This window comes from Gymnoscopelus microlampas (genome assembly GCF_963454915.1).
Source record: "Gymnoscopelus microlampas genome assembly, chromosome: 8".
NCBI lineage: Eukaryota > Metazoa > Chordata > Actinopteri > Myctophiformes > Myctophidae > Gymnoscopelus > Gymnoscopelus microlampas.
The window spans coordinates 33,771,886-33,785,757 of NC_139945.1; the positions used below are offsets into that span (position 1 = coordinate 33,771,886).

General features: G+C 41.9%; 1 protein-coding gene across 1 annotated transcript in view; it reads left to right on the forward strand.

Annotated features, from left to right (window-relative positions):
- The window catches only part of LOC311050556 (voltage-gated potassium channel subunit beta-2-like), a gene marked incomplete at both ends in the record, with an annotated part of 174,367 nt that overhangs the window by 97,644 nt on the left and 62,851 nt on the right, over positions 1-13,872 (forward strand). Inside the window, one exon of the mRNA XM_084064642.1 lies at positions 6,354-6,397. Within this exon, the coding sequence (XP_083920768.1) occupies positions 6,354-6,397 (44 nt within the window). The remainder of the gene's footprint in view (positions 1-6,353; positions 6,398-13,872) is intronic.

Here is a 13,872-nt window from a genome sequence, read left to right on the forward strand (position 1 = left end):
TATAGGGGGATGGATGAGGAAGAGGGAGGGATTGCCCGACTAAGAGAAAACAAGAGATGCTGCTGTTTCCAAGAAGTGACATTGTTATTGTTATAGTGCTGTCAGAGATGAGCTGATTAACCTACGATATCTGGAGTTCAGCTGTCTGTCTGTCTGTCTGTCTGTCTGTCTGTCTGTCTGTCTGTCTGTCTGTCTGTCTGTCTGTCTGTCTGTCTGTCTGTCTGTCTGTCTCTCTCTCTCTCTCTCTCTCTCTCTCTCTGTCTCACACATCCTTTCCCTTCTTCTATCTACTATTGGTGGTCTTTATCTCAGTTCCCTCTCGCAACACACACACACACACACACACACACACACACACACACACACACACACACACACACACACACACACACACACACACGTGACACGCACGCACACACAGAATCACATGGCTTCCCACCGGCCATTCTAAAGATCATCAGCAAATTTAGCAGTTTACTGTACATCTACAGAAGACACAACCAGAAGACAATTTGCTGCCTCAGGTCAGCCCATCGCCTCATTAAGTGCACCAACCCACTGCTTACTGCCTCATTACGGTTGGCTGTTAACTCCATACGTGCAATAAGCACTATGCTGTGTAGGCTGCAATGCAAAATGGAATGCTCAATGCAGACCTCATACAGCTGGGGGGGGGGGGAGAGGGGAGCCTGTGGTATTAGAGGGTGTCACTGGTACAGAGTAAAATCTTCTGTGTTAATTTAGCTCTATTATAGACCCAAAAGGAGTCGCACTAGTCCACTTGGTTCCATGGTTACACTCTTGTGATACTGTGTGTGTTTCATCAGGCCAATGAAGACATCTACTGTAAATAGCTTCACTGCTGGTGAGGCTTGCTGTGGTACAGTTAGATGGGAAGGGGGCAAGGCGTTCACACTTCAATAAATATTGGATGTGTGTGTGTGTGTGTGTGTGTGTGTGTGTGTGTGTGTGTGTGTGCGTGTGCGTGTGCGTGCGTGCGTGCGTGCCTATGTATGTGAATAGGATCAAAGCAAGAGGGGATGGTTCTCTAAATGCACACATTGATTTCTCACTCCATCTTGGCAAGATGATCATCCATCCATCCATCCATCTATCTGAAAGCTGAAGGAGATGCATCGGCTTAGCAATATCCAAGCCAAGCCCATCTTATTTTATCCTATTTTTCTGTCCAACTGAATTATGTCTTCTTTGTGACTGTGCGTGTGTGTGTGTGTGTGTGTGCATACTGTAATGTGCATCTTTTAGAGAGTGAGTCAGAAAAAGAAAGGAACAGTGCATTCATCATATGCCGAGCGTACATTATGCCAAGGGCAAAGCACTACACTTCAGAGGGTTAAGCAGAGAGGTAGCGTGCCCTCAATTTTAACTCAAATATTATGAACATAAATGTTGCTAGCCCAAATCTTGTGTATAGGTGGTAGTTGTTGCTATTATACAATGGAAAACTTCCTTCAGATCCAATTCGACTGCGATATAAAGTTTGTTTGCAGCCTTACCCTGTATGTGACAGCATCGGCAAAATATTGACTCTCTCACAACGGAAAACAAGACGTTCCCCATTCATCTTCAAGGGGTAGCTTAAAATGAACTATTTAACAAAAGGGATATTTATGGATCACCAATGAGCAGTTTTTTGCAGTGCTGGAAAGAAACTAAGTACATTTACTAATTAAGTACTGTACTTAAGTAACATTTTTAGGTATTTGTACTTTACTTGAGTATTTCCAATTTCCAATACTTTTACTTCAACTCCACTAAATCTCATAGGTAAATGTTGTACTTTTACTCCACTACAGTTATTTTAAATATTTAGTTACTAGTTACTTTTGTTTCCACTTCATTAACAGTACATTTCGTGCATTTGAAAATAGCCGATCTACAAGCTCACAATGCGTCGCCATGCGAGACATTGTGAGCTTGTAAATCTGCTATTTTCGAAAGATGTTTACATTTGAAAACTTGAAATGGGACATTCTGCATAATGAGTACTTTTACTTTTGGTACTTTAAGTACATTTTGATGCCAATTCTTTTGTACTTTTACTCAAGTACATTTTGAATTCCGGACTTTTACGTGTAACGGAGTATTTCTACATTGCAGTATTGATACTTTTACTTTAGTAAAAAATGTGAGTACTTTTTCCACCATTGTTTTTTTGCTTGTTCAGATGATCTACTTGAGCGCTCTGCTCTGCTCTGCTCAAACTCATGTCCGAGCCATTTTAGCTTTGAAATAGAGCGCACCTGTGTCATCATCATTCATGGCCGAGGCTGGGGAACAACAACAAAAGCATCATGGTTAATTGCCATGGTGTCTAATCTGACTCAGCTCTTTCGGAGTGTGCTAAATCCTAAACATTGCATACCAAGTAGGCAGGCTAAGGTTCCTTTTGGTCCTGTTGATGCGCGAGGGAACAGTATATAGAGTGAATGACATGCAGTGGTGGGAAAAAAAGACACACATTTTTTACTCAAGAAAAAGTAGCAATACTGCAATGTAGAAATACTCTGTTACTGTACAAGTAAAAGAAAGGAATTCAAAATTTACTTGAGTAAAAGTACAAAAGTATTGGTATCAAAATGTACTTCAAGTAGGCCTACAAAAGTAGTAGTTATTTTGCAGACTGTCCTTGAAGTTTTCAAGTGTACTGTATATACAAATATCTTTTTTAAATAGCAGATCTACAAGCTCACAATGCGTTGCATCTCGACGCATTGTGAGCTTGTAGATTGGCTATTTTCAAATGACCGAAATGTATAGGGCTGAAGTGGTATTGCATGTTTACAGTATTAGGCCTATACATTTATACATTATAAATGTATCCTGACTATTAGGGGATCAGCACCCCAGGGAGACCAGATCCAGCTCTAAAAGCCCTTGACCAAGACACATGCATGTCCCTATCATGCCGTAAGGGTCCATTTGGTTTCATTTTAAGCTCTTGGCTGGAGTGATTTGTACATTGAATTGCATGGAAGCGTGGCCATACGCCCTTTAGTGGAGAATGATATTTTAAAGGTCAGAGTGTAGTACATGCCATAAATAGATTTTCCCTGTTAAGTATGGTTTTTAACACTAATTATTTGATGGAATCTTGAAGCATAGAGCAGTTACAGTGCATATCAGTAATGGATGTGTAAAGGGCTTTTGACAAGTGGGCTAAAGGTTGAGTTATTGCTGGCACCTGTGTGAGATGCCGTTAAATCAATATAGAGAGCTGACCCTATCAGTTGCAACCACAGTTGAAAGCCTATTCAATTATTTATTTGTGAGCGTGTGTGCGTGTCTGTGTGCGTTTGCATGTGTGTGCGTGTGCATGTGCGTCTGTGCCAAGAGAGGGAGACTAATGAACAAGTCAGATGAGACATATGGAAACCAGGGATCTCATTTATATGAACGTGTTTGGATTCAATCTGCTCGTGAAGTCATTCTTCAGATGTTACCTGGCTCAGTGAAATGACTAGCTGAATAAAGATCTGACCACCATCTGAATATGAACACACCAAGGTTATCGTAGTTAGCTAAAAATAACGAAATAAATAAGGCTAAACCAAAATGAAAAATCCCAAACTATTATAACAATGTGTTGGAACAAACACATTAGTAGTGATTTGCTGCACTTCAAGTGCCCTGAATTAATTTTCATACTCGAAGGCATTTCCTGTTCTGCAGTGTGTTGTTCAGGGAGCAAATTGCTCCTTGTTTTGACGCACTTTATTACTCAGACAATTTAGTGAGCCTATTATTCACACAGGAACAAATATACTTCTTAACACATTATTATGTCCTGGCTCGACTACTACTACAGCATCCTTCATGGCATCACCACTAAAGTCCTCGATAAACTCCAATATGTTCAGAACACAGCTGCCCGTTTGCTTACCAGTACCTGCTCTAGAAACCACATTACACCACACCTCCTCCACCATCGTGGCCAGGGAGACCATAGCTGAATGGGTAGAGAGGCCATCTAGGAAAGAGACCCCCCCCCCCCACCAGCGCACATCATAAGCATATATGAGCAGCCATGAAGCCGTATAGATGAAACTACATTTCCACAGCAGGATTAACAAAGGTTTCCCTTTACGTCCTCTCCCAATCCCTTAGGTCCGATAATGTCAACCTCCTGGAAATCCCCTAGGAGTTTCCCCAGGAGTTTCTGCCCCCATCCCTGTGGAAGGGGGCAGTAACTGAGAGGCCCCCCAGCCTCCCATCCTTCAAAACTGCCATCAACACCCACCTCTTCAGACGTGCTTTCCGTAGCTAGCCCCCCACCCCCACCCCCCCTTGGGATTGACGTATGTCGGGGGTGAGGAACTGGTACGTTCTTTACGTCAGTGCATTCAGTGCATTCATAGTTTGACACGTTTCTTATGCGTGATTAGGGCCAAAGGCTATTCACCCCCCATCCCCCCTCCCCTTTTTGGTCTCCCCCTCTGTTCCTTTAAGGGTCTTACGTCGAGTATGAATAGGCCTTTACAGCTTTTACTTGAAAAAGATTATTTATTTTATTCTTTTACCTAATAAAGTTAACCCCCCCTCCCCCACCACCACTTGAGTACTTAGGAAATCACTTTATAAATCTGACATATTATTATTATTTTCTAAATGGTGTTGCATGTTGTCACAAGTCACCCTTACAGGCCTGCAGTATCTACAATACAGTCATTTGCATTACATCTCTTTGCCCTGAGTTAAGCTTCTTGAACTAACAGGAAACTATTTTTTTTGCCACGCACATTTCCAGGATTGAAATTGAAGAACACGTTATAAATAAAGGTTCCACTGTGAGCAGAACAGTGCAAGCAGGGTAACAAGCTGTAAAAGGCTGTGCTACTTTCAGCTCCCTACAAGCTGATGAATTGGAGGGGTGGTTTTTAGCCTCGCACCTGTTCAAAACTCTGAAATCTAGTTAAAAGTGCTTGAAAGTAATGTGTGTGTGCAGCATTGCGCGTGTGCGTGTGTTTGTGAAGTACAGTATGCATCTTTGTCTGTGTTATATTATCAGCACAATGATTTGATCCAGGTTTGGCAGTGTAAGTGCCCCTGGCTACAGACAGAGGACCATGCTGTAAGTTCTTGCAACTCTTCAGTGCCATTGTGATGGTTACATCATGTTGCATGGTGCATCATGTTGCACAAATGGACTAGTGCCAGCACACATACTGTAGTACTTGCAGTATCACCTCAAGTCAATCTCTCTCTCTCTCTCTCTCTCTCTCTCTCTCTCTCTCTCTCTTCTTTCTTTTGGCACTGCACTCTTGTGTGGGCCTTTTTACTTGCCATCTCAAACCTCTCTCACTCTCTCTCTCTGGCTCCCTCTTACTGTCAATGATAGATTGTTATTTATTTTATCCTGCCCTTTAAAGTGGAACATAAAAGTGCAGTGGACCATTTTATTCACACTTATTGTCTTAATTATTTGGCTAAGCAAACACGCACGCACGCACGCACGCACACACACACACACACACACACACACACACACACACACACACACACACACACACACACACACACACACACACACACACACACACACACACACACACACACACACACACACACACACACACACACACACTTACTTGGCTCTGAGGGTATCAGTGCCACATTACCCATCAAGTGATGAGAAAATGGAATCTGTCTTTTCAGAGGCAGAGAAATCAGTGAGACAGGAACGCTGAGCTGTCAAGCTGTCAAACGGCTATCCATATCATGCCCCGCCATGATACAACCTCATAGAAATAAAAGATCCGCTTGTTATTCGGCTGAATAACAATTCCTTTGTCATCATAGCTAGCTGTCAGCATGTCTTATACCCTGTTGTGACTGAGTTTGGAGTGTCGGTGTCAAGTTTATTTGATATGTCACTCTGTAGTAGTGGGGGGAAAGTACATTTTTAGTAAAAGTATAAAAAAATTGGAAATACTCAAGTAAAGTAAAAAAATACCTAAAGATTGTACTGAAGTACAGTACTTGAGTAAATGTACTTAGTTACTTTACACCACTGATCTGTAGTTATTAGCAGGTGGTGTGGGGGAAGGTTGCTGTGCGTTGGTGTTGTGTATGAGTGCTGGTCAGCTGATGTGTGGCGAGGAAAGTGGTTGGACGCATTACTGGGCAAGGCTTACTTATTAAAAAAATAGCAGATATACAAGCTCACAGCGTGTCGCTGCGAGCTTGTACATCTGCTATTTTGAACATTTTTTTCAAGTCTTGAAAGAACAACTGGTTTAGAAGGCATTTGTAGAAACGGCCTAAGGCCTTAATGGAGTAAGAGACGTGATGTACTGTATGACTTATCTGCTTCATTCTCTGTGTTCTTACAGGAACCTTGGGAAGTCTGGCCTTAGAGTGTCTTGCTTGGGACTGGGTGAGTAACCGATATGTATGCTAACCTACACCAAACTACACCTCACACAATGCAGCTTCAGGGGCTGTGTAACAGAACAGAGGCAACAATTAAAATAACATTTTTCGTTTCAGTGATTTTTATGTACCCAGCCATTTGAGGAAGACTTGACAAATTCGAATGAATTAATAATTCAATTAATAAGTTCCATTGAATCCAATTGAATCCAAATTTGGCAGAGAACTCTAGTATATTGAGCTGATCCTACTTTGTCTATGATGCAGATAATGTAGTGCATTTTAGTATTCTCCCCACTGACAGAGGCACGTTGGTGTACCAACGTGTAGTTGGTCAGTGTGCGTGCTGAATACAGATGTGTGTGTGTGTGTGTGTGTGTGTGTGTGTGTGTGTGTGTGTGTGTGTGTGTGTGTGTGTGTGTGTGTGTGTGTGTGTGTGTGTGTGTGTGTGTGGGGGGGGGGGGGGTCTGGTAAAAAATACAACAGCTGGTCAGCCCTGTTGTCATATTGATAGTTAGCATGATTGAGAGGAACACTGCACACACACGAACACACACACACACACACACACACACACACCATTTAATGGCTGTTGACCACCGTGTGTGTGTGTGTGTGTGTGTGTGTGTGTGTGTGTGTGTGTGTGTGTGTGTGTGTGTGTGTGTGTGTGTGTGTGTGTGTGTGTGTGTGTGTGTGTGTGTGTGTGTGTGTGTGTGTGTGTGTGTGTGTGTGTGTGTGTGTGTGTGTGTGTGCGCGCGCGCACACACACATTTTTTTACACTTGTAAACTTGTGATGCAACAATAAAGTTGAAGTTGATATATAGCCTCTCCATACACGCCAGTGTTTATGGATGCTTGCACTTTCTTTCTGGCTCTCGCCCACATGTGCACACTTACTTGCTAATACAGTGTGTTGAAAATAAATGATTGCAGACAGAGACAGATGGGGGAGGAGGTGATTGCTTGCTTGTAGCATTGCCACTCTGCCTCGCCAGTCATTTTCTCTCCTCTCACCTCTCCCTGTTCAAAGGACGTATACTGTAGGCAGGACCATGCATAATGTATCATTACAAACGTTTGCAACCTGCTTTGCTCATAATTGTCTAGACTCTAAACACCACAGAGTGGTCAAGCATTCAGGCCATTTAAGCAATTTCTTTTTAATAGTTGTTGGCACCACACAGGTTTTATTCTCTCCATTTGCAGACTTCTGACTACAAGGACAGACATGCAAAAGACACGGATAGCCTCATAAGGAAAATACAAAATAGATGTTCAGATCGTTCTTCGTATTTGGTCTGCCTGTCTTCTTTTATTAATGGTATTATCTGTTGGTGCTTGCACAATTTTGACCAGCTTACAGCGTGTGACCATTGCATGTCACCCTGTGCAACATGGAAATGTAAGAATCACGATTATCCACCTTGTCAGACTCTATCGAGTTGAATTGAGTCTACCTGTCACACTCAGTGGCGTGCACAGACATTTTGAGGGGCAGGTGCTCAAGTAAATTATACTTTTTTTGTTGACTCTGTCTGCTCTTTTTTCCCTCTACAGCTATACCTCTTTGCCAAAAATAGCCGATCTACAAGCCCACAACGCCACGCAGCGCGAGGCGTTGTGGGCTTGTAGATCTGCTATTTTTGGCTAAAGTTCTCCTCAGAAAAGGGATGCTAGGTTTCGAGTGGTTATGGTAAAAAGAAAAATCATATCACATAAAGAATTGGCGGACCCCCTGTAGTAACTCTGAGGACCCCCTAGGGGTCCCGGACCCCCTGTTGAATAGCCCTGCTGTAAACTGGAAAAAAAAAACTTTTTTTCCCCTTTTTTTCAAAAGGGCACTTCTGGTCAAGAGGGCAAAGGGCAGGTGCTCTAGCACCACCTAGAGTCTATCTGTGCACGTCCCTGGTCACACTGTGCGGTGAAACTACGACCTATATCAGATGACGTACAAAATTGATACGTACTGTAAGCTGAGGTAACGCTTTACCCTGAATCTCTTAAGGGCGCAGTTTCCATTAATGGCCCAGTAGATGTTGTTATTTCACCTCCTGCAGGCTCCAGAAGAATTTACTCTCAATACAAGTGAACAAGGTTTGGTCCGGACTTTGCACTTGATTTTATTACCTCAGTAAACATTTTCATAAACACTTTATGTTTTCAATCGCTAGTTTGAAGTCATTTTTTAAATCATCATGATATGCATTTAGTAAATTATGGTCCCATTATTTTTTTATTTTTTTCATTTTTTTATTTTTTCCATTATTTTTTTCATTAATGATAAAGTAGGATATGCTTCTATGGCTTCTACTGGTTCTCTCGAGTGAAGACCCGCCCTAGCTGCGGTTGCAGACAATAGCGGTTGTTTCTGGTTTATTTTCGGGACCGGAAGATGGCGAATTTGAATTTGTCGAAAAAGTGGCTTCAAAACGGGTCTGTTGAACCAATGGGGAAGAAAAGAGGAAATTTTGTCTTGACTTTGCATAAAAGGACAACATGGGTTGGCAGTTTTCCAAATAGAGCAGATATTTCTTGCCATTTTTCACAGAGCTGTCTGCACATATAGACTAGATAGTGATTAATTATCTGTGATTTATCCACTTAAACCCTATATACCTCATTATGGGGTCCCCCAGGGGTCTATCCTTAGCCCCTCAATTATTTTCCTCTACGCCACATCTCTTCTCTTTGTCGAACTACAAGTTCACAATGTTTTGCGGGTTTTGAGCTTGTTATTTTTGTAAAATTGTCACCTATTGGCTCTGAATGTTATTATGTTATTATGCCTATTATGACATTCCGAGAATTGGGAGACTATGGTTCATGTGGTTAACACATGAAACCGGTAACATTTCTGCAGTAATTATTCCAGTAAAAGAAACAGTTTCTGTTAACACAAACAATGAACTGCAATGTATTTATGTGTTGGTGGCTCACGTTCACCATCCTTGCAGCACTTTTGAAGACCTATGCTATGATATGGACATTTAATCTGGTACGACACTACAAAGGATAATATTGTACGCTGTTTATTTCTGTTCAGTTATTCATGAGTGACCTGAAGCTCTTCTGGAATTGAACAGGGATATTGGACAGAGACACTGTATCCCTGTTTATGCCCCTTTCTTGCTAGTTCACTGTGGTGTGAGTGAGAATGCTTAAAATCAGCCTCTTCCCATTCAGCTATTGCTGCCCCCATTACCACAATGATACTAAAAGGTTCCATTCTGTACCAAAATACTGTTATTATGGCTAATTTGTTTAGTATTATTGCTTTATATTCTTTATGAAGAGCTTATTTTAACCGCTGGCCTAATTAGAAACCAAGCCGTAAAAAGAAAATAATCTACTTACTGTCTTACCATAATGATACTAAACAATTCCATTTTGTACCTACAGTGTAGATATTTTCCTTTTATTATAACTAGTAAATAACTTATTATTATTGCTTTGTTTTAGACAGGAGGGTGTAAGGAGACAGACAGAAAGCTTAGGATACAGATAGGGAACGACATGTAAAACAGTTCTCAGGTCAGAATGGAACCAGGCCGCTGCTAACGAGAAACATGTAATTGTCATAGTGTAAAGTCTGGTGTCCAGGCTACCACAGTGGTTCTCAAACGTTTTCATGCCAAGGACCCCCACATTGATATGTATTTGGCCGCGGACCCCCATTTGAAAATGTTTTGGGCCAGGGACCCCCCAGAAGAGAAGTTTTGTGTTAAAAAAATATATAAATGATTCAAAACATTTTTTATTCCAAAATGTGTTCAAAATAGCATATGTGGCCCGGATCGCTGGCCTAGCGGTCTAATGTAGCCTGACAGCACATTGCGGGTTCGAGTCCCGATCCCGACGATCTTTGCTTCTTGTCTCTCCCCATCTCCCTCTCTCCCTGTTTCCTGGCCATCTCCACTATACACAGTAAATAAAGGCAGAAAAGCCTCCAAAAGTATCTAAAAAAATATATTATAAAAAATTGCTTAATTTTTTTTTTTTTTAAACAAGCTCGAGCTTGTACATCTGCTATTTTAAATAGCCAATGTATAAATGGATGTAAAGTGGTTACAATCATTGCGATGCTGTATTAACTACTTTTGCTGGGGATCCCCTGGAACCCCCCCAAGGACCCCTGGCCTGGGGGTACCCGGACCCCACTTTCAGAACCACTGTAGCCTACTACCAGGTAATCTCTCAAGAACAGATTCTGCTCTCCGCTTGAATATGTCGGGGGGGTTCGTCATCATAACGTGTACGCACTGGCCTATAAGTGGGTGTGCCTTCAGATCAGGAAGCAGGCCGCGCTTTACCCAATCAAATGTAGTGGGCGGCATTTACTGTCTGTGCTCTCGCTTCCCACTAAAAACAAACGGAAAATCATTTAACAATAGCGTCCTCGGAGCAGACAAAACCACGGATAGATATTCACATTTCAACTTGCTCTTTCATCATAGAAACAAGTGGGCTTATAACCAAAACGATCCATGTTCTCTGGGAGAAGTGGTGTTAGTGTTCCGTGTAGAAATATTGTTAGTGGGAATGAAAACATAGTCGCACCACCGGAAGTGAAAGGCTGAAGGCAGACCAAAACCCCAATTTCCTTGCGCACGGGTGCTACATTGAAAAGTTAAACAGCAGAGGGCGGTGTTTTTCCTTTTTTATTTGGAGATGGGTTTCCAGATTGACTACCAGGTAGCACATGTACATACCATGGCAGACTCTCTCTGTAACTGCATGGGCCACTGTTGTGGTACAGTTGCATAACACACTAAGGTTGCATGCATGCCACCTTCTGTGCCCAGGTCATGGAATGTCATTTGCCAGAGAGAGGATAGAAGACTTTACTTTATTTTTGTTTATTTGAGAGGGATAATATTGTAGATACAATAATAAAACTGATACCACAGAAAGTAAGACAATATAAGGCAAAAACAGAATACAAAACACGCAATACTGCAAAGCATACATGAATAAAACTAATCTTAAATGACGGTCGCCGTATGTTTTGAGAACAGACTAAAATAAATATCATTACATGAAGAATACTAAAATGATTTGTTCCAAGTGCAATAGATTATGAGAGGTTGCAGGATTGGTTATCTAATAACCATGTTTTAAGACTGTGCTTAAAAGATGTAAACATAGGACATTCTCTAATGGAGTGTGGAAGGATGGGTGGAGTGGGTGTGGGGAAATAAACGGTTTAATTTAACGAAAAAACAAGTGTGTGTGTGTGTGTGTGTGTGTGTGTGTGTGTGTGTGAGTGCACGTGCCCTGCCAAGAAGCATTAGCAAGCAGATTGCCTCATTGGCAAGTGATCGCTTCACCAATTATTCAGAAGGTTAGGTTTTATGGTGGGTTGTTGAGGAAAATTGAGGAAACTGCAACTCTTTCCGCTCTGGTGGGCGTTAAAAAGGATTGAAGCTCACGCCTAGTGAACATAATCTTGTTAAATCCCGATTTGATTGCCTGCCTAGCTGGTTGTCTGAACCATAGCCAGGGAGAGACAGCCTACCCGGTACCATCAATTGAATCGCCTTGTTCAAATACTGCCATCAAACTGTTGGATTGAACTGTTAGATTTAAGAAACCTTGTCACTATGATAAGCTTTTCAGCTTTTGACCCAAGGGTTGAAGGAGCGTGTAATAAAATGCTTTGCATGCATTTTGAGTCACTAAAGGTTTGCTTACTTTTATAAAGCTTGTTGTCACTAGTCATCAAGAGCAAACATATGTAAGCTGTAAGAATTCAAATCCAGATATATAAACGTTACCCATGAGAGAAATGTTTTGGGAACATTCAAATGTTCTTTTTTCAGCAAAGAATGATCTAGCAGCCAGGTATCTGAAAGAAAAATATGAATGTTAACCCATTAAAACTGACATCATTACAGGTGAAAATAGCTTAGGCCATTATGCTGAATTTATATTTGTTGTATGCCATCGTCGTGCTTTAAAAATAGTGGATAGATCAGATCTTTTTCGGCAAAATCCTTTTAAACATTTTAGTAAAAAGACCTTTTTCTGCTGTTCAATTGTACAAATACTACTCAATACAGGTATGTGTCCTGGGGGAGTGCTGCACTGGCTGACACTGAAACACCTCTTTCAAAGATGCTCTTTGTGCTGAGCATTAGCTCAGCACAAAGAGCATCTGGAAGAGGTGGGTTTGTCTTGATACTGTGTTCACTCTCATTATATTATGGTATTGTAGTTAGATAACGGCACCTGAATGAACAGGATGTGCCAGCGCAAGAAAGTGGCCGAGCCAAGGGTAATGGGGCTGCTATTACCCGGATGGTTACAGATCGCACTGGACTTAATGGCACTGGATGAACGATCGGGCTACAGTAAGTGTAGAGCACTTTGTTTTCAACCTAGTTGTATCCCAAATCTCCATGAATTCAAGGCTTCATGGGGTTAGTGTAATTAATAGAAAATAAGCAATTTTTTGGGTGAACTACTCCTTTAAGTACAGTACTCAAGTGTACTGTGACTGTCCTCCACTGCAAATTTGAAAACTTTGACCTGTCATTTGAGTCACAGTCTATCACAGTAGTCACAGAAAATGGTCGCCATCTTGAAAACTAGAAGCCATTGAATATTAAATACAAGCACCATTTAATTTAGCATCTCAAAAAACATATATTTTGATAACTAGATCATTAAAATATGAATTCAAGTTCTACACTGTAAAAACCTGTTTTACAAATGTTGATGTGGTCAGTCATCTTGAAAAATGGCCACCATCTTGGATTTTGAGTTGGCTAACGGGCTTTTCTGAAAAAGGAGCCTCAAACTGAACTCATGCTTCCTTCGATGCATGAAGAGTGAGCAGACCGCTTCTTGTCACCTGACAGGGGGGCGTTTCCCCAGTAGGACGTAGCGCGTGGAAGGAACACGTTATTCCAACCAGTTCCTTTCCCCTCCATCAGGCAGTACAGTAGTATAGTGAGTAGAGACCAGGATCACTGCATGTTTTTGTGAGGGCACGGGGAGAACATGCAAACTCCACACAGAGAGGCCCTTTCGCCAGCCCCACTTAGGGTATGGGCACTGATGACGCGTAGGAGAGAACACGGGCTCAGCGCCCACAGCGTCTCCGGCGGGAATCGAACCCAGGACCTTCTAGCTGTGAGGCGACAGACAACGCTACAGACTGCGCCACCGTGCCCCGCAATCAATGCCCCACTTGACCATACTACAGCGCCACGCGAAAGTATCAAAGATAGCAGATCACAAGCTTGAAACGCGGCGTGAAGCGACGCGTTTTGAGCTTGTCGTTCTGCTACTTTTTAGGTTTCGAGAGCCTGTAAGGCTTCGAACCCTATTACATCTCTACACTTTCATTATTATTATTATTATTATTCTTCCGCCGTTTTTGCCAGTTCTGGCCTAACCGCCTGGTCACTTCTTATGAAATTCGGCAATATGGTAGAGGGCTATGCCAAACGGCGAAAACCCGAAACTCACAACCA